Source organism: Carassius auratus, unplaced genomic scaffold (assembly GCF_003368295.1).
Source record: "Carassius auratus strain Wakin unplaced genomic scaffold, ASM336829v1 scaf_tig00214183_4049273_7079891, whole genome shotgun sequence".
Lineage (NCBI taxonomy): Eukaryota > Metazoa > Chordata > Actinopteri > Cypriniformes > Cyprinidae > Carassius > Carassius auratus.
This window is the reverse complement of record NW_020527547.1, coordinates 2,268,877-2,295,885: the sequence shown is the minus strand read 5'-3', so window position 1 is coordinate 2,295,885 and position 27,009 is coordinate 2,268,877. Positions and strand designations below refer to the sequence as shown.

At 38.4% G+C, this 27,009-nt stretch overlaps 3 protein-coding genes across 5 annotated transcripts in view; 1 reads left to right on the top strand and 2 right to left on the bottom strand.

The window, feature by feature from the left end:
* LOC113091422 (neuronal PAS domain-containing protein 2) overlaps positions 1–10,513 on the top strand; it is a 62,622-nt gene extending 52,109 nt beyond the window's left edge. For all 3 annotated transcript variants that reach the window (XM_026256939.1, XM_026256941.1, XM_026256940.1), the window contains 12 exons: positions 893–999; positions 1,181–1,328; positions 1,709–1,790; positions 2,394–2,520; positions 2,607–2,710; positions 3,098–3,169; positions 3,729–3,887; positions 4,591–4,767; positions 4,853–5,043; positions 6,467–6,559; positions 6,721–6,928; positions 7,031–10,513. In XM_026256939.1, the coding sequence (XP_026112724.1) occupies positions 893–999; positions 1,181–1,328; positions 1,709–1,790; positions 2,394–2,520; positions 2,607–2,710; positions 3,098–3,169; positions 3,729–3,887; positions 4,591–4,767; positions 4,853–5,043; positions 6,467–6,559; positions 6,721–6,928; positions 7,031–7,204 (1,642 nt within the window). In that variant the 3' untranslated portion in view covers positions 7,205–10,513. The remainder of the gene's footprint in view (positions 1–892; positions 1,000–1,180; positions 1,329–1,708; positions 1,791–2,393; positions 2,521–2,606; positions 2,711–3,097; positions 3,170–3,728; positions 3,888–4,590; positions 4,768–4,852; positions 5,044–6,466; positions 6,560–6,720; positions 6,929–7,030) is intronic.
* Positions 10,514–14,446: 3,933 nt separating this feature from the next.
* LOC113091400 (MICOS complex subunit MIC27) lies at positions 14,447–18,642 on the bottom strand. Its single transcript, XM_026256912.1, has 9 exons — positions 18,588–18,642; positions 17,818–17,928; positions 17,449–17,568; positions 17,297–17,351; positions 17,118–17,216; positions 16,939–17,030; positions 16,726–16,824; positions 15,757–16,342; positions 14,447–15,235 (listed from the first exon to the last, which is right to left on the bottom strand). Exons 1-9 carry the CDS (start codon positions 18,597–18,599, stop codon positions 15,147–15,149), a joined length of 1,263 nt encoding a protein of 420 aa, XP_026112697.1. The 5' UTR covers positions 18,600–18,642; the 3' UTR covers positions 14,447–15,146.
* Positions 18,643–19,675: 1,033 nt separating this feature from the next.
* The window catches only part of LOC113091335 (connector enhancer of kinase suppressor of ras 2), a 40,875-nt gene continuing 33,541 nt past the window's right edge, over positions 19,676–27,009 (bottom strand). Inside the window, exons 15-23 of the mRNA XM_026256780.1 lie at positions 26,339–26,387; positions 26,040–26,088; positions 25,732–25,904; positions 25,269–25,342; positions 24,986–25,057; positions 24,837–24,907; positions 24,586–24,668; positions 23,241–23,936; positions 19,676–22,006 (exon numbers count right to left, since the gene is read on the bottom strand). Of these exons, the coding sequence (XP_026112565.1) occupies positions 21,785–22,006; positions 23,241–23,936; positions 24,586–24,668; positions 24,837–24,907; positions 24,986–25,057; positions 25,269–25,342; positions 25,732–25,904; positions 26,040–26,088; positions 26,339–26,387 (1,489 nt within the window). The 3' untranslated portion in view covers positions 19,676–21,784. The remainder of the gene's footprint in view (positions 22,007–23,240; positions 23,937–24,585; positions 24,669–24,836; positions 24,908–24,985; positions 25,058–25,268; positions 25,343–25,731; positions 25,905–26,039; positions 26,089–26,338; positions 26,388–27,009) is intronic.

Below are 27,009 nucleotides of genomic sequence, written 5' to 3'. Positions count from 1 at the left end.
TCATGCAGTTGGTTGAACCAGTATTGCTGTGTCAAGCCGGTTGACATATAGACATGCATATAGTTTACTCTCTCAGAACATTAAGCCATTCATATTTAACGTGTGTGTGTGTGTGTGTGTGTGTGTGTGTGTGTGTTTATTAAATATAATATACACACACACACCATTCTAAAGTTTTCTATACAGCAAGAATGCATTCAATTGATAGTCACAATATAGATTTAGTGTGCTGCTCTTTTTAATTTTCTGTTCATCAAAGGATTTAAAGTTTCCACAAAACTATTAATCTGCACAGCAGTTTTCAACATTGATAATGATAAGAAGCACCTAATATTGCGTTGCAAAAAAGTGTTTTAGGAAGATTTCTGAAAGATCATGTGACACTGAAGACTGGAGTAATTGCTGCTGAAAATTTTGCTTTGCATCACAGGAAAAAAAATACATTTTAGAATATATTATAATAGAAAACAGATATTTTTAAATCGACATACATTTCATAATATTACTGTTGTACTGTATAATTGCAGGCTTGGTGAACATTAGAGACTTCTTTAAAAAAAACATTATATATTTTTTTGCCACTACACTGTTAGGCTTACATGCCTCTCTATTTACACACGCAGACACACACATGACTCAGGCAGGCTATGGATACCCATCTTGCTTATTTCAGCAGTTCCTATGGTGACGAGTGTCTGCAGGTTCATCTGAGCCCCCATTATTCATTCCTTTAGTCTCAAGAGAATGCACAGCCAGTTTAATGGGTGTTACAGATTGAGATCTTGTTTAGTAAAATGGGCCAATGCTTGGAATTATGCGTGTTCCGATAACAGCTCAATAGAAGTGGACCTTATGTAGTTTACTGAACGTGTGTTTATGTGTGTGTTCGCAGGGCCTCTCCTATCATTGGGTACCTGCCGTTTGAGGTTTTGGGGACCTCGGGTTATGATTACTATCATGTGGACGACCTGGAGCTGATTGCTCAGTGTCATAAACAATGTGAGTGTTATCTCTCTCACACTCTCTTTCTCTCTTTAAACTAGGTCAGTGTACTGTCCTGGAAATTTTGTTCTGTTTGTGTGAATCACAGAGGAGCTGAAAATGCCTGTAAGAAGCTTTCAAATCATTTTTAGAGACTTCTGATCTTGTGTGTTTGTGTGCCTGCATGTGTGTATTGCAGTGATGCAGTGTGGAAAAGGAAAATCCTGTTACTATCGGTTTCTGACTAAAGGACAGCAGTGGATCTGGCTACAGACACATTATTACATCACATACCACCAGTGGAACTCCAAACCAGAGTTTATCGTCTGCACACACAGTGTGGTCAGGTAAAACACACAAGCATTTATACATGTATATGGAAAGAACGTGCATGCCACACACACTGCTAAGTACACTTTCTATACACTCATTTATATGCATATGAACGAAAATAACACACAAACACATTCAAACACTTTTTTTTTTACTAAATATTTTAGGATTAATAATATTTGTAACTTACAGATATCTGTGTGCAAATGCCTGTTCATAACTACTTCAAAAGTAGTTAATGTGCTTGAATTAACAGTTTATGTTGTTTTTAAGCTTCTGTTTCCATCTAGTGGTTAGTTTGTGTTACTACAAATAGTTTGAACTTCAAAAATCACACACACAGTTGAAAGAATGAAAAGTAAAAACAAAAACATATGTTTTTCTCTATCTAAAGCTATGCTGAAGTCCGAGCAGAAAGAAGGAGAGAGTTTGGATTGGAGGAAAGCTCATCTGATATGGCAACATCTTCAATCAAGGTGCTACACGTGCACAGGAAACACACATAATGCTTTAATGTTTGCATTCCTATTTATTTACTGAATAGTTTTTCATGTTAATGGAATAACTTATCTAAGATATAGATGAGTTTGTTTTTTCATCTGAACAGATTTAAAGAAATTTAGCAATACATCACTTGATCACCAATGGATCCTCTGAAGTGAATGGGTGCCGTCAGATCCAAAACAGCTTATAATAATATCACCATAATCCACAAGTGATCCACATAACTCCATTACTTATCTACTTACGAAGCAAAACTGTATGTTTACAATAAACAAAGCCATCATTAAGATGTTTTAACTTCTATCTATAAAATTGCTTCTCCTTTAATCTTGTCTGAATCAGATGAGAAATATGCACAGATCAAGCACAGTTTACAAGAAAAAACTGTTCTGCCAACACTGCCAAAGAGACATTAGTGAGCAAGTGATGATAATAAGTAATGCTAAACTTCTCCAAATCTGATCCAATGAGGAAACAAACTCATCCTCATCTAGGATGTCCTGAGGTTCAGTACATTTTCAGCAAATATTCAATTTTGGGTGAACTATCCCTTTAATGTGTTTTTTGTGTGTCAGGGGCAGGAAGTGTTTTTGGATATGTGTCCTCCTTTGGATGCTACACAGGAAAGAATCAGCAGCGCTCGATCAGTGTCATCTCAAAGCTCTAGAAAATCATCACACACAGCACTGTCTGACTCTGCGTGTGAGTACAAACACACACCTCGGCTAGCACTTGAGCATCAGGTGATCATGTGTATGTCTGATCACTGCGTGTGTCTGTGTCCATAGCGAACTCATCTGTGAGGTTCACAGAAGCGTGCACGTCATCACGGCAGTCTGTTTCCATTGGTCCTGAGAAGAGTACCAGCAGAATGCCACATAGTGGATCAAAGGTACAAACATGCTCATGATCATTTTCATCTTTATCCTTCATAAGTGCAGTCTTCATTGTCACATGATCCTTCAGAAATCATTTTAATATGCTGATTTTTGTCCTCAAGAAACATTTCTTATTATTAGCATGTTGAAAACAGTTGCGTGGTGGAAACTGTGATTTTTTTTTTTTTTTCAGGATTCTAGCATTTATTTGAAATAGAGATCTTTTGTAACAGAATAAAAATCTTTACTTTACATTAGATTAATTAAATTGCTTCCTTGCTGAATAAAATAATCAGTTTCCTTAAAAACAATTGTACAGAACCCAAACCTTTGTACAGTAGTGTGTGTGTTAGATTTATCAGTCTGTGTGTGTATCTGAATGTTTCGTCTCTCTGTTTTAGGCCCTGATTCAGAGGCAGAGCTCATCTGAACACACGTCCCTCTCCCCCTCTTGCAGTCAGCATTCCACTATGGTCAGTCTCCCCCGGTTGCTCTCTTTCTTGCCTTCTTTTCCCTCTGTCTCTCTTTCTCTCCATGTGTAAGTAAAGCTTCAGCCGAATATTAAGGCAGGATTGTTCCTTGTCCGTTATTCGTTTTTGAAGCCATTATACATTTCATTCTGAATAAGGTATTCGGCTTTGGGCACAGCCCTAATTAATACATTACATATTTTACATGCAACATAGATAAAGTCATAGAAAGAAACCGCTACATGCTGTATTGTAATCCAAAAATTCATGGCGTACTTGCAAACTCTGTGCATGCATTATGGTTAATGCCTGTTCGAGTAGTCGATTGTTTCTGACAGCACCGACTAGTGGTTGAAGTAATCGATCACTCGAATACTCGACCAGTTTATGCAAGCCCAAGTAGGCAGTCACGTCTTCGATCAGCTCAGTGAAAAACAAAGACCTGTTTTGAGAGAAGTTCACACTTTACCAAAGGTAGGAAAGGGCCATGTGTGGCTGCTATTGACTCCTTTTGTATATTTGAGTGTGTGTTCTCAGTGTTCTGTGTGCATGTGGGTTGCAGACACAGTCTCTTTACGGATTCCAGCAGCCTCAGCTAGGCGTCATGCATCAGCTGAAAGAGCAGCTAGAGGAGCGGACACGCATCCTACAGGCCGACATCAAAACACAACAACAAGAGCTGCACGACATTAAAGAGAAACTACAACTCGCTAACATACAGGTGCTTGCACAATGCAATTTGGGTCAGATAGAATACATAAAACATAGAAAATGTGATAAAAAAAAAAAAATATAGACATCGCTGTAAGATTTATTTGATTGTTTTTGAAAGAAGCTCACCTAGGCTGTATTTATTTGATCAAAAACACAGTAGAAACATTTGTATTGTAAAATATCATTACAGTTTAATATAACCGTTGTTAATTTTATTTTAATATATTTAACATTATTAGTGGCAAAAGGCTGAAATTTCAGCAGCCATTACTCTGGTCTTCAGTGTAACACTCCTTCAGAAATCATATGCTTTTCTAATCAATTTGAATATGCTAATTTAGTGTTCAAGAAACATTTGTTATACGGGTCGATGTTGAAAACGGTTAATACTTTTGTGGAAACTGTAATATGTTTTTAAAGGATTCTTTGATGAATGTTTAGCACTGATTTGAACTGCATTTATTTGAAATAGAAATCTTTTGTAACACTATAAATGACATTGCTGTCATTGCTTGATCAATTTAGTGTGTCATTGCTAAATAAAAATATTAATTAAAAAAACTTACTTATCCCAAACTTTTGAACTGTAGTGTAATTATACAACATTAATTTTCTGTGGAATAAAAGCTAGTTTGTTTTGGAGTCTGACTTTATTTTGAGAACTATACAGTCTGGTTCTAAACGGTGTGCTTGGATCTCTGTGTTTGCAGATGTTACTCCAGCAGCCGATTCAGGGAGAGTTTTCCAGTTCTGGTCTGCAGCAGCAGGGTCCAGGCAGACCGTCCCAACACAGCACCCACCCCAAACCTCAACACTGTGTTTCACATTCATCACACACACTGCTCAGAGAACAGCCCAGTAGCTCATCTGCTCACTCATCTGCTCAGGTACACATTTCACACACATACATATTGCTCACTATTATGGATGTCTTGTTGTCAGTTATGGATGTTCTTGTTTGTGTGTGTTTAGGGACAGCAGAGATTGGTTCAGACTGGACACATGCAGGCCATCAGTGTTCCAATGCAGACACACACCAGTCTCACAACACCCTTCTATAGCAACCCAATGATGTTTTCACCCAACCACGGACACCGAACCCAGACCGACACAAACTGCCAAAGAAACACACACACAGACTACAGCCAAGATGGACAGCTACGGTAACAGCACGCCTTAACAGACAGAACAACACTGTTTACTGTGGGAGAAGAACATTTTAAAGGCATTTTCCCACCAAGAGGAATATTTAGTGTGTAAATTCAGTTCAATACTCATGAAAAATCATGATCCTAACCCAGACTGTGATTCATCTTTTATGAGTTGTTATAATATTGGTATCTGGGATGCTGTGAGTCCAGACAATGTTGTTTATTTATTTATTTTAAACCATGGCTTAAATCTGTGATATAAATAAATAGTGCTTATAAACAGCTGTTGATATTATTATATTATTCTCAGTTGAAAAGAATAGAGGCTTGGAGTCCAAAACAGTATTCCTTGAATCCCAACTTAACCTGAAGCACCAACTACAGCTAGAGAGTGACTTTGAACATTTATTCAGTCTGTCTCTCATTTTTTATGCATTGCTCTGGACTAGGTTTAAGCAGGTTCGGACCTAGAAAACTGCTGTCCTGCTGAGTTTAGCACCAACCCTACTCAAACACACCTGGACAAGCTGATCAATAGCCGCTTTTCCACTGTCGGGCCAGTGCAAGCCAGGGCTTAAAATGGGCCAGGCGGGGCTAATAGACAAAAAGCACAGCGTGATAGCGCAGCGGTTCCACTGTCGAGCCTGAAGCTCCACTGCTCCACACTAAAACTCACCTTTTGCACGCCTCTCAGAAACAACGTCATACAATCCCATCATTTCACCAACAAAGAGAAGTTATCAGAATCCTGGCCGTTGGCCCCGAGGAAGCCAGACGAGGCACGATCAAGCCCCAGAAGTGACAGTGGAAAAGCGACTGGCCCTGGCATGCACTAGCATGCCTGCTTTTAGCCCGACAGCGGAAATGTGGCTGATATTTTCAGGATTACTAAGGCCTCAGGCAGGTTAGGGTTTTTTTTTTTAGGGTTGGAGCTAAACTCTGCAGGACAGCGGCTCTCTAGGACCAAACTTGCCTACTCCTGGTCTGGAGAGAAAAATCCCCCAAAAATCAGACAGAATTTCTGTGCCAATCATTTGTGTTTCTGCTTGACTTTTTATAATATACAAACTCTAAAACCTCTAAATTCAAATGGCTCAAATCAGATATATTCTTTGAATCTGAGGAAAACTATCTAGAGGCTAATACAAACACACTGATTGGACATAAGTTTATAGCATAAGATTATAAGGATATTTGAACCATTTTAGCAAAAATTAACCATTATGTGGCTGTTATAGTAGATCCATTATACTATTAGTAACAAAGTTAGTCATGACTCTACTGGGGACAACAGAATGAGAGGCATTTTCTGATTGGTAGAGCGAGGGAGCTTCCTGTTTGGCTGAATTTGGTAATATTACACAATGTGTGATTGTAACAAACATGTTCCCTGAATTGATCAGTAAGATCATGCAGATTGTTTTTGAATTGGTAGGATGCTACTAAACCAACCAATGCAAATGCTTGTACCAGATAGCAGTGGGGGGTCCCAGGCTTCCCAATGCAGCTCAACAATTCAGCAAACCAAGTGAGTGTTTTTGAGCATAATGGGTCCTATTCAAAATGAATGCGAAATTTGCTAAATTTGGAAGAGCATACTGCTTTTACTATTTGTGTCTTAACAGAAATAATATGAATAGCATTCTAACACATTATTCAAAATTCAGCAATAATGTTTGTGTGTTACAGATATCCTCTGGACCAGCAGATGATGGCTCCTTCCTTCCCTGTGCAGCAGGTGAATTGCAATGCTGTGCTCGTCCCTTCCCCCGTCTTCACCTCACCAATCATGATCCCACATAACAGTTTCATCACCCATCAGGCCACGCCCACCTACACGCCTCACCCATCGGCTGCCCCACACTTACCACTACAACAACCTCAGCAGTTCTTTCAGGTAAACAAACTCAAAAATGTTCTCTGAATTATATGAAGGACTCCTTATTTTGCCTCAAAAACAATCTCAAACCAAATACTGTTGTTTTTTTTTCTCTTGAAGATGCAGCCTCAGGGTCTGATTCACAGTGCTCCCACTCAGGCCTTATTCCACACCACTAGCATTCCGCAGCAAAGTACTGTGGGATACATACAGCCACAACAACAGCAGCAACAGCAGCATCATCACTCACAGTCCAGCAACCTGTCGGACTACAGAAACATGCTCACACGGTAGCCCCGCCTCCTGGGCAAAGTCAAGAGGTTCCCGGGAAAGCATGTTGAGCGTTAAGCTCAGAAAGGCATGATGGGAAGGGACATTCTCGGCTCAGGGCGATGCTCGCGAGCAAGTCAAACCAAAATCGAGAAAGCTAAAGTCCCTCAAAGTTCCCATGACAGCAAATGATGGTGATAACACCACAAGGCCCAAGGACTCCGCCTGGCCTGGACTGTACTGGATGCTGTGATACGTAGGAGGAGCCCGCAGGGGTGTGATCCATCTGTTATTCCTGGAGACAGAGGTCACAGAGCAGTCAAGCAGGTGCTTTGATCGATATGAAAGGACAGAAAGCCGTGGATGGTTTTTGGTACTGTAATGTTGCAGTCATCTGGACTTTTTTTAACACAAACACACACAAATGAGACAAAATCAATGAATCAAGTAATGCCTTGACAGAGTGTAAACTCTGCTGCGTGTGTTTTGTCCTAAAACGCATTCTAAAATACTAACTAATAGAGAAATTGGCCCAGCAAGAAGAAGAAAAATATACAGTCATGAACTGTTTTTCATGCATAATATTTCATATGTGTGTGCTGATGGGAGGAGCTGGGCATAATTCAAAATAAAATATTGCCTTCCTGTTACATGTGCAGAGCAGGGTCACCCCCACGTAAAGAAACTTGAATCACAATATATATTTCAAATATTTAAGAACACTTTAAAAGTTTGCACTAGGGCAAACTTTCCTACTTCTGAGTTCAACTCAGTCCCTGTTACTCTTTGTTTTTCGATCCACTGTACTGTCCATATATTTTCTCCACCTATTGGGTTCCAGATCATCATATTTCAGTACTTTTATTCCATATTTAGGTTGACGTCTAAACATAGCTGCTCAGGAGAAGCACGTTGGCTTCCCTGATCGAACAGTTCTTTGAGTTTTCAGCCATGAATGTGGTCCGCATGTCCACACAGTAAATCTACATTGATCTGATGTCAATATGAGCACAACAGATGTGCTTTAATATATAGTTTCAGTATTACACCGGGATGAAGCTCTGTCTAATTTTAGCTTCGTTAGAAGAGGGACTTTGTGATTGTTTTATGGTGGAGAGCGCAAGTACTGCAGCAGTTAAACTGCAAAAATGAAGATATAAAGACAGGTTGAATGATTGAAGACAATTATAATGTCAGGGCTGCAGTAATGGAAATGTTCTCATCTGCCTGTCACTTAGGCAAAGTGTTTCACAAACAAACTTTTTATTTAAAAAAAAAATTATCATTATTTTGGGGAGATGATGTAGACATGCAAGTTGTGAACACTCAAAAACACACAAAAAGGAAAACAATCTGACTATTGGAAAATAATTTCTAGCTGGGACTTCAAGCTGCACTTTCCGCTGTCCTGTCACTCATTGCACATTTAAAGAATGGTGCTGATTATTATTTATTTTATTTTTTAAATAAGAGAGTTCTGTTTAAGACAGTATAAAATAATGTGCCCTTCTGCATGTTGTGCAATGCAAATCTAAAAAAACAAGAATGTGTAATTTATACTTATCAAAGAGATTCTGTTTTTAGTCAGGTATGTTTTCTTGTATTAGCAAGAAACACTTTGTATTAGTAAAAGCCAATGTGCTTTTTGATTGAAAACAAAGTTTTGTTTTTTTTTTTTTAAAGAACATTGACATTCCTTCAGTCATGTATAGAAAGTGTGAAACTCCCGACTCTCTCAGGTGTGACATCTTCGCATAGATGTCTAGCTTGTTAAACTTTAGATCAAATCCGATGTTTCCGATCAAACTACACTCAAAGGAAGCACTCCAGACATTATTTTTCCATAATATCAATTTTGTCCCCAGCCTGCCCATCTGAACCATTTCTAATTGTTTTCAAAGGTTTGTGAAGAACATACAGTAGCTGGTTATTCTCAGCATTTTGTTCTGCCTCCTTAAAGTCGCACTAGAGAAGACGAGGAAGATGTTTGGTGTATTTGTCTTTCAGATACAGTGTTTCAGAGTATGACATACCAGGTTGTTCTGCATCAGTGCCTCCCGTTCATCACCTTCTGCTGCTCTGAGGTCATCTTTGGCTCTCACAAATGCTCTTTGTGTCTCTAGACATAAGAGAAACTACACATTGAGTCAGATATAACTCTAAATTTTAGGTTAGTCTACCTAAGAATCCATCTCAATATGGTAGATGTGTTTTAGAATACAATAGCTGATTACTAGTTTGGTCATTAGCTGGTCCAAGATGATAGAACCATCGAAGACCAGCAACAAACCAGTTACCAGATTATGGCAGACAAGTTAGATTTTGGAGGAGCTATAAAATGACTTTCAAGTTCCAAAAGCAGTCTAATCTGGATTTTCCTGTAGGTTAATAAACATTTGAAAACATTAAGCTCAAAATGAGTTGGACAAAGAAATCCAAAGGTTTCGACCTAAGCCAGATGCCATTGTGATTGCCACTTTAGAGTGTGTATAGTCCTTTGAATAAAAATTAGCGGCTTCACCCTTCATTTAATACCCATTTGGGGTGTTTTCATTATTTTAGTCTCATGTTTTTTGAGTCAAAGGTTTTATTGTTTTGCAGGCGTGCAGATGTTTTTTTCTTTGTGTTCATTGATTGGGTTGTGAATGGTAGATGAAAACTGTACTGACTCTCTCATCCTTCTCTCTTCATCCTGTAAAACTGTGCTTTGGTGGTAAAGGCTGCACTTTATTATTTTCCTCCTCTTTATGACTTTTGCTTTGTGCTGTCTCTTTCTCTAGCCTGAATCTCTCCCCAAAAGTGTCTGTTCTGATGAGGTTTTAGGCCTTATGGATTTGTGAGTATGTGTGTGTGTTGTGAGGGTGTGTATTATACGTGTTCCCTGAACAGGTGACATTGTCAATGCTTTTATATTCAACCAGGTGAGGGGACGAGACGAAAAAGTACACTTGGTATAAACAGCCATCTCTGCTGATACTCTGCAGAAAATATATGGAAGATATTGTAATATAAGATATACAAAACATGTTTAGAGAGATATAGTTGTTTTATTTTATAAGATGTCAAATAGATTGTTATAAATTTCTATATAATGTCTGATTTGAGAGTAAAAACAGATATTTTGTAACAGATTAATTATTGAAGTGTCTTACTTTGGGGGGGGGACGTAAAGCTTTCTGTTTGTCAGTTCAGCGAGTCGATGTTGCACAGTCAGCTATGTATGGCTTGTTTTCCTCCTTTTATTCTTCTGTGTACATATACCATCACAAAAAGCTTTAACATATTGTTAAATATTGTTTTAAAAGAAATTCATAATAAAAAAGTTTACATTAACAATTTGGGTTGTTAATTACTTTTTAATCCACAATATTTTAAACAAAATTGTTATTAAACAAAGTTAGTTATATCGTATGATAGATGTTATATCTTGCATATATTTTACATCTCAAATCTGCGCTGCGGTGCCGGGGTCCTGGTGTTCCAGCTGCCAATAGTCCATGATGAGACAAGGCTGAATCACAGTAACGTTAGGATAGACAGCATCCACAGCATCGTGGAGCTCCTGGAGAGGTTTCTGTCCAGGAAAGACATGGGTAGTATCCAGGAGTGGTGTCAGGACCATGTGACCTGGTCCGATGGCAGAAAGTATTATTTACCGGTGTGGATAAATGACGATCCTTATGGAAGTGTGTAAATTCCTTATAGTCCACCGCCAGACGTGGTTATTGATGGTATGAGATCATGTTCTTCTGTCCTTTTCAGAAGTTGAAAAACTCTGTTTAAGTTTACAGTGCAGCCATCAAAATCAAATTCATTTTAATTCTTTACCCATCTTCTTAACCATTAGGCTTTGATCATTTGCAGCAAATTGAATAACATTTCATATGATCAATTATTCTTTATTTATATTTTAATAAGTAAAGGCCATAAGTTATTTCATTTTTATGTAAATATATCTGTTACACTGAATGATAAGGGAACATTATTTCACAAAAAAAAAAAACATTTTATTTTTACAAAAAAACATTTAAAAGTAGACACTTATTTTAATGTCTTCTTAAGCTTAGTTAGTTTGGCACCAAATGTTGGCTTGTAGTTAATAATAGACTTATAATTGTTTTAAATAATAAATTAAAATTTCTATATAAATACATTTTGAATTTCATGAAATTTTTTTTAAAGAGTTGAATAAGTCACAGCTCCAGATGGCCTCTCTCGCTGCTGGTCTGATTCTGCACAGGTCCAGGATACAGTACTATGGGAAACCAGGACAAAACACTGACTTTCCATTTCAGGTGAGTCAATGAGAAAGGATCATTTTGTCTGCAGCAATTCGTTATTTCAGGGCTATGATCTCTTTTTTTTTTTTTCGTCTCTCTTTCACTCTTTCAGGTGTACTGTGAGGTGGCTGATCAGAGTGGCGTCATGTCAACGGTTGTATGGAATGATCTTTGTCCTGAATACTTCAACAGACTGACAGTTGACTCAGTTCTATCTCTGCAGCAGTACTCACTGAAACACAGTTATCAGAACTGGTCTAGACCACATATCCGCACGTGCTCTCTAATGACTTTTAACTTTAATGGTATAGACTCAAGAGCTTTTCCAATGCTAGCTTTCTTATGAAGCAATTTTAGCTAGGTTTGTTTTGTACACGTTCAATATTGGAGCATATCCCTAAAATTTCCTTTGTTTATGGTTGTTCTGTGGCTTATAGAGGTCGGCCTGAATCCTAGAAGTCCTGCTTCTGTAGTGACGGTGATTCCTCCAAAAAGTGTTCAGACTCAGTGGAGTCTGCCTGATGTCCCATACAACCTTGCCACAAGGTACAAAGATTTCTTTAAACTTTCAGGGCATTCTGCTCTCACATTTTGAGTTGTTACATTCAGGTGGCAGTATGGCCAAACACAGGGTGACCCCCAAAAATTACTTGTTACTAGTGTTCAAAAGTTCAGGTTCAGTATTTTGTGTGTGCGTGTGTGAGAGAGAGAGAGAGAGAGAGAAGAAAAAAAATTACTATTTTCAGCAAGCATACATTAATTTGTTCAAAATGTGACCGTAAAGACTGCATTATATTACAAAAGATTTTTATTTCATATAAATGCTATTATTTTGTACTTTCTATTCATCAAAGAATTAATAAATAAAAAGTATTACAGTTTCCACTAAATTATTAAGCAGAGCAAATCAGCATATTAGAATGATTTCTGAAAGATTATGTGACATTGAAAAACTGGAATAATAGCTGCTGAAAATTTGGCTTTGCCATCACAGGAATTAATTACATTTAGGCATATCAATTTTTATCAAATATTTGCAGACATGGTGAGCGTTAGAGACTTCTTTCAAATACTTTACAAAAACAAAATCTTACTGATCTCGAACATTTGATTGGTAGCATAAATCTGTGTGTGTGTGTGTGTGTGTGTGTGTGTGAAATTCAAAAATGCAAAGCATAGCTAAAAGCAAATGTGTTATTTTATTGCATTTTTAATTGCATGGTTTTAATTTGTAATATCTTTATGTTAATGCATTTGTCTTGTTAACAATTCATGGTTGTTTGTCATGATATGTCAAGTCAGAGGTCGACTCGATGAACAATAACCAAGCCTGTGACATCACTGATCTAGTGACGTACGTGGGCTGGGTTGAGTGAGTTAGGAGCAAGGAAAAGACAGGTATAGCCTTTTATTAAATGGCTGGTTGTCATTAATAGTGCTTGCTAATATAAGCTGCATTATTACTATTCATACCAAGGGTTGGGAATTGGACAAAACACTGTTATACATCTGCGTGTGTGTGTGTGTATGTGTGTGTCAGGACCTGAAAAATTCTGGGCATATTGTTGGGTACATGCAGTGTATGGGACAACTGCCTCTCCCTTTATCCTGGAGATCTTCTCCTCATCCCAGCCAGAGATCTTTAACAACATCTGCCCAAGTAAACATCATTCAATGTACACATTCATTATATTCCTCTTATGCTACATGACCCTATTTGATTCACTCTCTCTTCCTCTGCTGTGATGTATCTGGTGTGCACTCAGATGAGAGTATGTCAGATGGGCTGTTCTGTGTATCTGACCAGTAGCACAGAAACACAGCTCTTCATCATTAGCCCTTCAGGGCAAGAGTTGAGGAGCCCTGCACTAAACACATGAACTCCTGTGTGTTGTAGATGAGCCAATCAGCAGTGGCTGATCTGAAGGGGGAGCTGGAGTACAGTACAGTACAGGGAGCACAGTGTGTGCAGTACCACACATGACCACCACAACCTGAAACGTCTCTCAGTGAACTACAGGTCTGTACAACTCAGTCCAGTTGAAGCAGCCATCATAATGATAGATTTCCCTGTACATTTCTGAAAATGTGCTCACAAAAATAACAACAATGTGATGTCATTACTGCCGGAGGATGTCTCTGTACGAGAAGTCCATTACACTGGATTTTCCACTTTGATGACAGAGAAGTTCTACTACTACATCACCTGAACCTGAGCCCACCCAGATGGACGCCCAATCGCATCTCACAGACACACACACACACACACACACCCGTGGCCTGAACCGGTTACTTCACACTCACAATTCTAGGTAAGAGCAGCACAGTGTTGTGGAATTGAGCTATAGCTTCAGTTAATAACTGGCCTTCTCTTCTCTCAGGGCTGAATCAAACGGCTGCAGTAGATGTTCTGTTTGTGCCTGTTGTCTCCCCTGATGACCCTAGAGCTGCTGGAGAGCCCACCCTCAGCATGACAACTCACTGCTGTCCTGCATATCAAGAGGACGACTGTGTGTTCAGCCAGATGGTAGCTGCCCCACACCAGGTGTGTATGTGTTCTACTCTATTCTGTTCACATTCTCCATAGCACTAAAGTGTGTGTGTTTTCTCCGGGGTCACTGATGAGTTCTGGCCCACAGCTCGAGTCAGAGCTTGTGGTGTGTATTGTTGATCTCTGTCTGCTCGAGAACACAGGATAGAAATGATCTGCTCCAAACTCTACGGGACAGCAGACATCGCTCAATGAGACGCCACATATCATGAAAATAATCATGCAAAGAAAAAAATCCCTGTGCAAGTCAGCTGACAAACATGCCGGGATTGATATCAGTGTGTTCTGATCTGAGTTCAGTTGTTTAAGGGGACTGGAAACCTGATTTTAATGCGTGTAAATGGGCTAGAAAGGTTTTTTTTTATTATTAATAATATAAGGCTCTAACATGTTGTTTGTTATTTTAGCAATCATTTTAGAAAAATAAACCCAAACCCATTTTTAAATACCTTTATTTTCATCTCATGCTTTTCTATTGCACAGGCAATGAAGATTAATTTAAAGACAGCATAAATTAAACTTTTAAACAAAAACCCATTAGTACATTTTGAGAAATACTGTCCAAAATAGTGCTGGACAATCAGTCGCATTGGAAACATATCGAAACTAAAGATGCAGTGTGAACTAATATTTTAAAATGGGTCAAAAAGTGTCAACTGCTGCCAACTGTCTAACTACGGTGAAGATAAGGCTTGATATATTTACTCTTAACCCCTGTAAAATGTATTTTAGAAAATACATGTATACATCAAAGATTTTTGATTATATAAAAATAGTTTTTTGTGTGGTCCAGTTTTCACAGGTCACGGTATAAAATAAGCACAAATTTCCTAATGCTACAGGAATTGAGGTCAGAAATAAATCTGGAGATTAAACTAAGGGACCACAGCCCTGGGTGTTTCTCCATAGCGTCGACAAAATGTAGATAACGTGCGTTAAAGAAATGTGGCCTTGTGTGTGTTTGATAATCCTGCCGAGGTAAGAAACTTCCCATAAGTGTGAAGCAGCACACAAATAAAAGTGTAACATTACCTTCTTCCACATCATTGGTACAACATAAATATCCTAATCACAAAACTATCAAACGATGCTGGAATCGTGGCACATTAAAACATCTCATCATATCTTCTGTCATTCAGCTCCGTGTGCTGTACATGTCTGCGTCCTCGGGATTAGACTGGCCATGATCAAGCAGAGACGGGTCAGGTACAAAACCTGACTTCACTAGAATGGAAAGAGCCGGTGGGTTTGAGTATGTGGAGAAGTGCTACTGCTGCAAAGTCATTTAAAAAGTATCGTTTTTACAACATAAACATGAAGATGCATATGAACACCACCACATTGTTATAATTAAAGAAACATGGTGGAAACAAACTTTTATTGATCATAACACATTACAGTTTAAAGGTTTGGAGTCAGTAAGGTTTTTTATTTTTAAGAAATTAATGCTTTTATTTAGCATATATATACACACACACACACATACATATATATATATATATATATATATATATATATATATATATATATATATATATATATATATATATATATATATAAAAATAAATAACACTTAATTAGCATATTTTGCTCCTAATAAAGCATTCCTGTCTTTGTCAGATAGTTAAAAAAAAAAAGTTGAAGAAAAAGTAGCTGATCCAAAGGAACTAGTTGCATTAAACTAGTTGGAGGGGAAATGCTAAATAAAAACCAAACTTACTTCATTATTAAATATGTTTCCTCACCTGTGGCAGGCTCAAAGACAGTAGGTTCAGATGAAGGTGGGGCCTCTTCAGAAGAGGGCGGGGCAACAGATGCAGGTTCCTCAGAGGCCAACCCTACTGGGGGTGTGGTTTCCTCTACTGTAGGTGAAGTTGAGGGTGTGGCTTCTGTAGGTGTAGGGACTTCAATTTCTGGAGCAGCGGGGGCAGCTTCCAGAACATTTTCAGACTCCACAACAGAAGTAATATCCGTTTCAGCTGAAGGTGTTGGCTCAGGAGTGGGAGTGGGTTCTGAGGTGGATTCTGTATCTAGGATCGTCTCAAGAGTAGTTTCTGAAACCAGAGTACTTTCATGAAGAGTTGCAAGGCGAGATTCAGATTTAGATGGTGGGGCAGCAATTCCAGATGCTACATCAACAACAAGAGGAGGTTCTACAGCATCTTCTGACACAACATCAGCTACTGGAGCTAAACCCACTGATGGGATGACTTGTGGTATTGGTGTAACATCCTCATCTGGATCCGCTGTGGCCTGTTCAGACTCAGGTGGCAGTTCAGAAAGTACTTTGGCAGGTGATTCTATATCTGAGCTTTTATCCGTGGCAGCAGACTGTATATTTATTAAAGATAAATATATTAATTACACTGCAATACATACAAATATTTGTTAAATAATTCTACAGGTGGAGTAAAATAAATTAAGAATTATCTTTAAATTGGGTTGAGGCAGACTAAACCATTGGAGAAATCTCTCTTACATAACCAGAAATAAATCTGCCGAATACACGAAGATCATGTCAAAAAATAGAAATAAAACATATATGGATTAATTGTTCACAATATTATCAATAACATGCATTTAAATAAAAATAGGCTGGTTGAGTTTACATTTAACACACCTTAAAATCTGCATTTATACACCGTTCCATTTAGCAAACACTTGACCATAAAAACTGACATAACTTGGTTTTAATATTCAGCTTTGAAGATTACCTCCATACTAACAACAGGCCTGATGACATCTTCTTTTGGTTTGGATTTAAATATTGAAGCAACAGATGAACTGACAGCATACACCTTTTTACCAGTAATCTGAAAAAAAAAGTGTGTATGTGTATATAATATTATTTCCTATGTATGAGAGAAATTAACATCAAGTATATAGTTATTTTCTTTGTTTGTTTTCAAGAGACATAGAGAATGTACCTTCAGGACTCCCACAGTCTGTGTGGGGTAACATACTGCAGTACCAGCGGTAGCCAGACCAAGAGGAACGGCAATCCTCTTTAAACGAGAGCCTGGGCAAAAGCACACATTCACACAGATGTAGCTTCCTAATCACTTTAAACCGTAAACGGCTCAAAGTAACCACATGCTCCACTTACCCTTGCGTGCCAGAATCAGGCCACCCAATCCGGACACACCGATGACACCCACTTTAGGCAGGAAGCCTTGGGGTGGATCTCGAAGGAAGTGATATGTGTCTAACACCAGAGAAAGTCAGGGTTTAAAGGTCAGGTTTACAGTCATTATTTGCTCACTCACTTGCAAACGTCAGGCTTACCTTGCCCTGCGTGGTAAACAGATATCACTCCAACTTTGACTGAAGTGAAGGTGCTCTGTTAAAATAAACAACAGATAATCTGTCATAAACAAACGTCTTCAACCATCTAACAATGACAAGTTAATTCATTATCACAGTGTGACTGAACACACCTGCACGGCTCTGACATAAGGCTGCAGGCCCACCCTCACGGCCCCCAGCCCTGTCTGCACTAGACCAGGCTGTTCCTCCACAAACTGCACAGCAGAACCAACTGGGGAGTAGATAGACAACTAGACAGAGACAGAAGATAGAGAGATAGGTCATGGTGATCTACTTAACATGTATTACTTCAATGCCATTCAAAAGTTTGGGGTCAGTAAAAAATATTACGTTGTTGTTCACTTATTTTGGTAAATGTAGTAGGTCACTCAAGTTTTCCATGCATACAGGAAATTAACATATTGCACACACCACATTCATACTAGAAAAACAGTACTCACAGTATGGTATACATACCATTCCAAATACGATTTTCTTACCTCTCTTGAAGATATTAGCTCCTCATTTATTTTCTCGTTTATGGAATAAATTCTGAATGAGCCCAGACCCACTGCAAGGGCAGCAGTCGGAAGCGCTGCATACTTCAGAATCTGAGGATCAACAGGCTAATATTAATACTACAGACTGACTTCTGTTGTTGATCATAATACCATGGTACTAGATGATTGCATATTCATATACAACAATATTTAAATGGTACTAGCATGGTTCATATACAAAACATTTTATAGGTGTTATGTAGTTTTCAGTGAATGTCTGTAGCATTATGACTATAATAACTATCAGTTTTGGCCTGGCTGAGGGCCCCCCGTTTCAGCTCATTGATTTTCCCTTAATCACATTATCTGTATTAGTTTAATGGACTCGAATCAAGTGAAGACGCTTTATAATCCCAATCCTACTAAGTTACTATCTCGATTCCTCTGAGTGACAGAGAGAAAGTAGTGTCACAAAACCGAGTCAGCTTCCTGTCAAGAGACAGGTGCCTCAGAGCGATGTTTAGGCAGCAGATGATGTTTTAAGACACGGCCGGTGAAAGATCATCAGTGTATGAGTGTGAGTTCAGGAACAGCATGTTCTCCACTCTGCTTTAACAAACACCGTCCACACGCTCTGATTAACATCTTCATCTGCATCATGCAAATAATGGAAAAACATACTTGTCCAGATGTGTGAAACTATTCTGCAGAATGCAGGTTACAAAATACACACGATCACTTGAACTAACTCAGCTGGAAGTGTCACTCACCTTGGCCGCCATGCCAGTCCCGCCCCTTTCGGTCTCACTACGGAAAGCAGGAGGAGTCCCGAAAGCCCTCAGAACGCGAGATAATATTCCCGATGGGGTTCTTATAATAATAATAATAATAATAATAATAATAATAATAATTAATATAATAATAATAATAATAATAATAATAATAATACAATCCCATTTTAAGCCATAAGAGAGATACATTGTTTTTGTTATTATATAAATAATATGTTTAATAATAATGATAATAATAATAATAATAATAATAATAATAATAATCTACAATCTCAGTTTATCCAGAATCGTGAAGATGCAGCTCCAGTTGGTAATTTATCCACACGTAATATAAAAAAAATACTTTAATTTCAGATAAAGCCTCAAATATGTGGTCAGCTCAGTATTCATGTGACAAAATATATTTTTGTCCTTATGTCATGTGCAGGGCTCCCTACTTCGGCTTGACTTGGCAAAAAATAATAATACCTAAAATGGACAACAAATATGAACACAAAGGTTATGCCTTAAAGGTATAGTGCACTCATAAATTTCAATTCTGTCATCGTTTACTCATCTTGTCATTCCAAACTTGTATGAGTTGCTTTCTTATGTTGAACATAGAAGATATTTTGAATTAAACAGTTGGTGGTTGCCACTGACTTCCATATTAGGTTAAAAAAATAAAATAAAATACTATGGAAGTCAATGGCAACCACCAACTGTTTGATTACCAGCAATTTTCAAAATATATTATTTTATGTTCAACATAAGAAAGCAACTCATACAGGTTTGAAACGACATGAGGGTGAGTAAACGATGACAATTTTTATTTTTGGTGCCAAGATTGTTTAGTAATCAGTAGTTTAGCATTAACATTGCAAGTGTAAATGTATTATCTAAATGATGTTGGCTTGGTAGTAAAGATCTTGCTTTTGACAATAAAGACATCAAAACCCATTGAATCTTTGGTAAACCAAGCAAAATTGGTATTGTATGTCAGTGGATGTATATCAGAAATGATGCCACATACAGTTGCAGTTCAGCTTGAGATTTCACTGGACATTAGAAACATCACAAAACACAAATGCAGAGAACTCAGTTTATTAGTTTAACATTTTACAATCTGTATTATATATATTTATATATGTATTTATATTTCTGAAAGCAAAGAAGGTTAGCTTTGAATAATACTGTGAATAAATATCAGGCTCTTTCCTGGTGTTTTAATATACAGAAGGGGAATTTTTAAAAGAAAACCTTGAAAAAAGAGCAATATGTTCCGTCTCAATGTTGCAGTGCAACTTACACCTTATACAGCATAGCCGTGTGGGGGAGAGAGGGGGGGACATGCCCTTAAAACCACAGTGAAACCCCGATGGCCTGGATAACACACACTCACACTTACTCACTCACTCTCACACACACACACCCATGGGATGAAACACAGTGAAGTGTAACATTCTACATAATAATAATCATTAAAAAGGTAACTGCAATGAGCAGATGTGATTTTGAGAGTCGCTTTGGTAAGAAATCATCAACAATGGACATAAAGTATTGTCTGTGTGTGGGTAGTGTGTATGTTTGTTACAATGCAATTTACAATTAACAAAACCATTGAATGAGTACATTCTATTCAATTAAAATACATCCCACAAGATTCTAGAAAGTGACAAACATAACTGTTACACTGAGCACATATGCAGGGCTGTGTTTAAACCAGTGTGTCTCAATGACTTCTTAATGTGGACAAATGAGAACACACAAGCACACACACAACATTTAGAAAGGGGACGTTTTGCACTCCACCGCCGGGAATGAACCAATAGATTTTTGTATTTTAACCTCAAATTCTCTCCCATGTGACTTTTACCAATTCTAGAATCCTGAGCCACTGAGGTCTAGAATTGCGAAAGGGAATGAAACGTTCACTTTAGGCTTGTGGAGTCTGTCTAAGGGACACGTACATTAGCAAACAGAAACGAACAACCTGAATGTAGCCCATAGCTCAGAGGTAATGACCAGCAAAGACCCGGAAACAAGCAAAAACAGTCATAACATCAGAGAAGCAAAGCTTTTCATCTTTTGTCATCTTTTTGTGTAGAAAAAAATATAGAGTATAAAGGTTCTGCGTTCGCAGAGTCAAAAGATTGCATTCACGAGTACAATTCACAGTTTTAAACAGAGGATGCAGCTATGCAAATAATAGGTTCTTATATACAGACTGTTCTCTGGCCTGATAGCATATAGTAATACTTTTTTTAAACCATGCATGAGTTTAGCTATAATATAAATATTCTAAAGAAACCAAATTAAACATGTTACTACCTGCCAGAAGTTCATCTTTTCCCATATGCGAATGCAAATGCCATTAAAGTGTCAAAAAGAGACTCCTCGGCATCCATCTGACTCGTTTTCTGTCTTTCTCTCATTTCTTTAATACACATATGCACACACACACACACACACACACACACACACACACACACAGGTTCCAACACTCTTGCTTGCTTTGAGAGTTGTATAGAGTAACACAGTAGGGCGGTGTTGCTTGGTAACAGAGTGAAGCCTGTTGCCCATGGCTACATGAGTGCTCTTCCTGCAGCATTCTGAGGGAAGGAGATCAAAAAAAAAAAAAAAAATCTAAAGATATATAAAAAACATTTTTTTTTTACTCCAATCAAAGATTTTGTATTTATATATGGTCCTGTTTTGTTCAACAGGTAGTCAATCTGAAAAGATGATTCTTCAAGCATGCAGTGGGCACCTCATGGAGCCTTTCTTCCATCTGTCTCAAAATGTGGCTGTGATGAAATATATTGTACAGAGTTTGCAGTGAGCTGTAAATGTGCAGGTAACACTCTTGCTTCCATGACGAGCAGTTTGCGGTTTCAGTGCCTGGGCGTCTGTCTGCAGTAGTTCTGGAGGCTGGGTCAGTTCTTTGACATTGATCTTACAGTGTATTGGTTCAATCTGGTGTCACTCACGGTCGGAAGAAGGGCAGTATCAGGTCATCCGTCAAGGAAAAAGTGAAGACAGTCTGAATCCACAGTGTTTTTTAAAGTGTTTGTGTGTGTGTGTGTTTGTGTATGTATATGTGCGTTTGAAATGCACAACTCACGTTATTCATATACCTCTATGTCTGTATTTTAGCATGTGACTGTTTGTTAGTCATGTGCGTGCGTGACTGTGTTTCACACGTGCGTTTCTATGAAAGAGTGAGTGTGCATCATCAGCGATGGCGAGAGAGGTGAAAGGTCGTTGGACTCGCTGGGCGGTTCCAATGGAGCGGAGCTGAACTCACAGATATCCAGGAAGAGCTCGTGGTTACATTGCTTCCATTCACGAAACTTCCTTGAGGTCAAGCAAGGGTCGTCCAGCAACTGACTGATTATCGTCAAGTCGCCCTCCTTTGCCTGTTGGTGATGGGCAAGAAAGAGGTTGAAAATTTACTCATAAAACTCTAGATTAATCTAAATTATTCTTTGAATAAAAAAAGCATTTGATTGGCTAAAGCTATTGAAATTCTTTAAGATAATGTTACTGAAATGTAAAAAAAAAACTAGTTTTAACAAATACTGTATTAGCTGCCAGGGGAGTAACAACTAGGGTAATTGGTTAAGCATTTAAAAAGAATTATTATATTTAGGAGTTTCCCTTTGCCTTGGAAATTGTAGCTAGGTGCATAAAACAGTGGCTTAAGACCAAACAGATGCTTCTGTCAACCGCGAGAAAGAATGTGAAAGGTAAGCCTTTCAGAAAGTCCAGTTAACACTATGATAAACATTAAGTCAACTAATTAACATTCATGAGGTAAGCTAATAAGGTTTAAAACGTCTTTTTACTTTTGAGATAGTTCTTACACCCTTGATGGCAGCTGACAATGTCTTAAGCCCCGTTCACATGGATAATGATAACAATAAAGATAACTATAAAGATAACGATATTAGAGTCCACCCCAGCGAATGATATCGTCTCATTCTAAGCACATGCTCATCTGCCACTTTAAATTCTCAAGCTTGTTAAAGCAGGATGGATTCTGATTGGCTGTCAGTTTTTTATTGTTCATCAGCTGTAGAAAAGTTGTTTTGAAAATGATTCCAACAATATTGTTTCTCTTTGTCTTGATTGTTTATAGTTGTGGTGTGGACTGCTATTCTTTAATATTGAGAAAGATTTTTAGAACTATATCTTTATTGTTATCGTCCTTGGTGTGAACGAGACTTTCTTAATTTTTATGGAGATCCTCTAGAATGTTCCATTAGATTCCTTCAGATTTATTTCCGGCTGTAAATTCTAAGTTCATTTTACAGATCTTTGACCTATTCAGACTGTGATGGCATTTCTGTTATAATTATTATTTTCCCTTTTTGTAAACAGGATAATCTTTTACATTATACATAACTGCATTTTTATCAAGTAAATGCAGCCTTGGCGAAAATTGTAACTTTGAAAAAAAAAATGACAGATACCAAACTTTCAACACAGCAGTATACTAACACTATATTTTGTGTTATATTACATTCCTTTCCAAAAAAAAAAAAGATTACTGCAGTGGGGTTTATTTCAGATGTCTACCCTGTTTTAGTTTACTTCCACGTTCTAAACCCAAAAGTATAAAAAAGTCAAGTGCTTTCTGTGTTTGCGTACCTTTAGTGTGGAGCGTAGAACCCGTATGCGGTGCAGTTGTTCATTTGTGGCAGGGTCATTGCAGCGTTTGTTGAAAGAGCGTCTGAACTCTTGTTTGGTGGAAGGCCTTTGTTGGCCAAAAGCGGAGAGACTGGCCTGCTCCAGCGATCGGTACAGCTCCTGCAGACCATCCGTGCCATCATTCACTTTCTCTTCACTCTCAGGTTTCCTGCTGCTAGATTTCCGAACCTGCTTTTCCTCCTCTTCTTCCTCCTCCTCTTCCTCATGGAGATGAGTTCTTGGCCTCAGAGTGCCATGTGTGTGAGTGTGCGTACGAGTGCTGCGGTGCGAGTGTCCGTGTGTGTCCCGGTGGCGAGGGAGGCTCTGACTACGTTGCTTGTGAATGTGATGGCGAGGCCGGGACTCTTCGCTGTCCGTCAATGGAAATGGCCCGTCGCGTTCCAGCGGATGCCGGTGCTGGGCAGGGAGCGTGGCCTGACGGTGCTGATCAGAGGGCAGCACGGGTAACTCTTCCTCTTCTGCGGTCTGCAGGTAGTGTAGACCTGTGCTGGTCAAGGGGGTTTCAATCAGGTCCTGCCATGAGCGTCTTTCTCGATGGGAGGATCGGCAGGAAGAATGGGACTCCTCAGCAGAGGAATGTGAGAATGTGGAGCCACTGGAAAAATGGCGCTCAGGAAATGGACTGGACGAATTTCCCTGAGAACAAAAGAAACACTGGTCAATATCATTGTCAACTGTCAGGGAGAGCGACAGAGTCAGTTCACCCTTTGTTTACCACCAATATGGTACTGGTGTGGGAGCCTAAGCTCAGCGAACCTCTCTATGAGCCAAAAATTGACAAAAATTACCATGTTACGTTACATATCGCCAAAAAAAAAATCATTCTTTGTTTGCAACTTATGTGATTTAACATCTATATGCTATTGTTATGAGCTGGCTTCAGTGTAATGTACACTACCATTCAAATGTTTGGGTTTAGTAATAATTTTAAATACAATTTGAAAAAACAAAATACTGTATAAAATATAAAATAAAGTTTTACATTGAAGTAAATATTCTGTGTCTCAGAGAAGGAGCCTAGATTTGTGCCATGCAGTTTTGTTTTTGCGCATGTAAAAAAAAAAAAAAGAACATGGTTAAGACGTTATCCTGACACAGGTCTTCTGATTTTACTGGTTCCTGTTTTGAGATTTAAGAGGAAATTGTTAACAGGCTCCAGAACCAGTATCGTGACAGTGTGGCTGTTAAAAAAAATGGGTATGTGTGTCTGTGTTAAAGAAAATGGAAGTGAGTGTTTTGGACTGAATATATGCATACGTGTACTAGGACGTGAATTAATACTTACAGGGGGGTTATGGTGGTATGTGGCTTCTTGCTTGAGTGTCATAGACCCATCAACTTCATCCTGGTCACTCTCACTCCAGTAATCTATACCAAAAAATGATGATCAGAATCACGTACACAACATCATAGTTTATGATAATCAGACTATGCTTTTCAGCAGCTTACAGTATAACGGAGTGGTGTAAAACTAGTGTCAGTGAGGTCATTCACACCACAATGGGCTTATGATATCATTACAGGATGTGATCTCACCTTCATCAGGACGCGGTACCGGATCATCAGGCGTGTAGCCAATTGCAGCCAAGCCTAAACGGTTCATCCACCTGAAACAGGAAACATAGATGTGAGAGGAAATAACAGGGTGGGGAGCTGCTGTCTGAAGGGGCTCTGAAACGCCTTACCTGTTCATCTCCTCTAAATGATCTGTAGCAAAAAAGAAACTCTTAATTTTTGGATGACATGCTTTGAAGGCACTGAAATAAAAAAGGACATAAAAAAGAGATGTTCAGACACAAATATCTAGTTTACACTCTGTGTGTGAGTGTGTTTGTAAAAGAAAGATCAGCAGTTTTTGCAGTGACCCAGATTCCACTAGCTGATAGGTTTCAAACACAGACCCACTCAAAAACCAACAAACCCAACACAACAGAGAGAAAGTTATTGTTGTTGTCTTCTGACACTCACTGTTTCCTCCTGCACTCAATCGCTCTGTCTATCCGAAACTCTGGCAAACTGATGAAGCCCTCTGCTTTCTCATCCTGAGCAAAGAAATAAAGAACAAGAGAAATCATGTCCACATCATAACTGCGGCATTTACATTGATAGTATAAATGCACAGATGTGCTCTTCACCATCTCTAAAACTAAGAGATGAATATGTGATGGACATTTTAATGTGGAAAAACTTGAAAAACTAAACATCACTCTCATGTTTGTGAGCTTGCGAGCAGGCACGCCATCAAGGAAGGCAGCAGGTAATAAAAGTGCTAATAATTGTGTCATTAATAATAATAGTTGAGATTAACTAGCTGGATGTGGAACTTCAGATCCCAGAAATATTTCAAGTGGAAATGGATAAAAGATGGACTCATACTTTGTTATAGCTTTAAATACAATGCAAGAGAAGAGAATTGTGTTTGTTTGCTTACGTTCTGATTGGTGTACCAGTACAGGTTGGAGTCTTTGAGAACGAACCAGTACTTTTTCCATTTCTGTGTGAAGTAGCCAGTGGCGTCTTTCTTTTTCCATAGCCAGCCTTCACAGTCGCCATGACCCAGATCTTTACAGGCAATACGTCTCCTGCTGGCACTACTGAGGGACCCTACACACACACACACACACACACACAGCATATTAAATAACATTCTGATAAATTAATTACAACACACTGCAACACAACACACAACCCATGCGCTCAAGGTAAACCCATGCGCTTGTATGCATCTTATCGTTGTACCTTTGCTCTTTTTCTTGGGCTTGGTCCTCAGAGAGGCATAATGTACAGACTACAAAGAGAAGAAGACGGACACATAAGGAAGAAAGCTTGAAATTGCTTGCATCATTCTATTTGTAATCTAACAGATACTATCATAAATATTCAAAAACTAAAACATTCGTTGATCCTAATATTGAAAAATGTACTTTCAGTTGTATGAAGTGCAAACCTGAATAATATCATGAAAAAACTGATGTTCATTAACTGATTTCTATCTACAGGAACCCTTTTTTTCTTGCCATATTGTGCTTGTGGTTTACCTTCCTCATTGATGTCCCTGGTTGTCGGTCAAGTCCTGAACTTACATACCTGTAGAGAGAGAATGAGAGAGAAAGAAAGAAACGTCAGGAGAATGAGACATTCAGACAAGAAGAGAGGAAGTTCCGTTTTCAATAACATTTGAATTATGTGGTAATTAGAACTGCCTGAGCATAGTAGTGTAATTTATGATTCCACGTGCAGCAAGAATAAAGAAATATTAATAAATAAATAAAAATGTTCTTGCCAATTTAACTCAAACAACGACAGGATGCTGATGTTTGAGGTTAACTTCAAAACTTATTCTAACTGAAACCGCCCTAGTACAGCTGCTCATGCTCATATACACGCTCAAACAAACACCCCTCTCACACACATACACACACAATATTTTTAAATAGTACTAAGGACTATACCTAAACCTCAGCCAGCCAGACAATGCTCTTTTTTCTAATTCTCTATATGCAAGGTAACAGCAGAGAAATAGATCGTTCCACGTTCACACAGACTCGTTTCACAGCATCAGACTCCACAGACACTTACAGCTCAGTCTCAGAGGAAATAAAAACCTCCTTAAAACTGCAGCCAAGGAATTTCTGTTCCTCATTTTTAAAGAAACAGCAGTTCATTAAGATTGTCACTGTGTTGGTGACTGGCTGTAGTGTGCTCCAAC

Excerpts from the sequence above, each read along its gene's own strand:
- LOC113091400 (XM_026256912.1), bottom strand. Across the intron at positions 17,031-17,117 it reads CCTGATTCTGGCACGCAAGG|GCTCTCGTTTAAAGAGGATT; the intron begins GTAAGTGGAGCA and ends GCTTTTGCCCAG. Across the intron at positions 16,343-16,725 it reads GGCCTGTTGTTAGTATGGAG|TCTGCTGCCACGGATAAAAG; the intron begins GTAATCTTCAAA and ends ATAAATATACAG.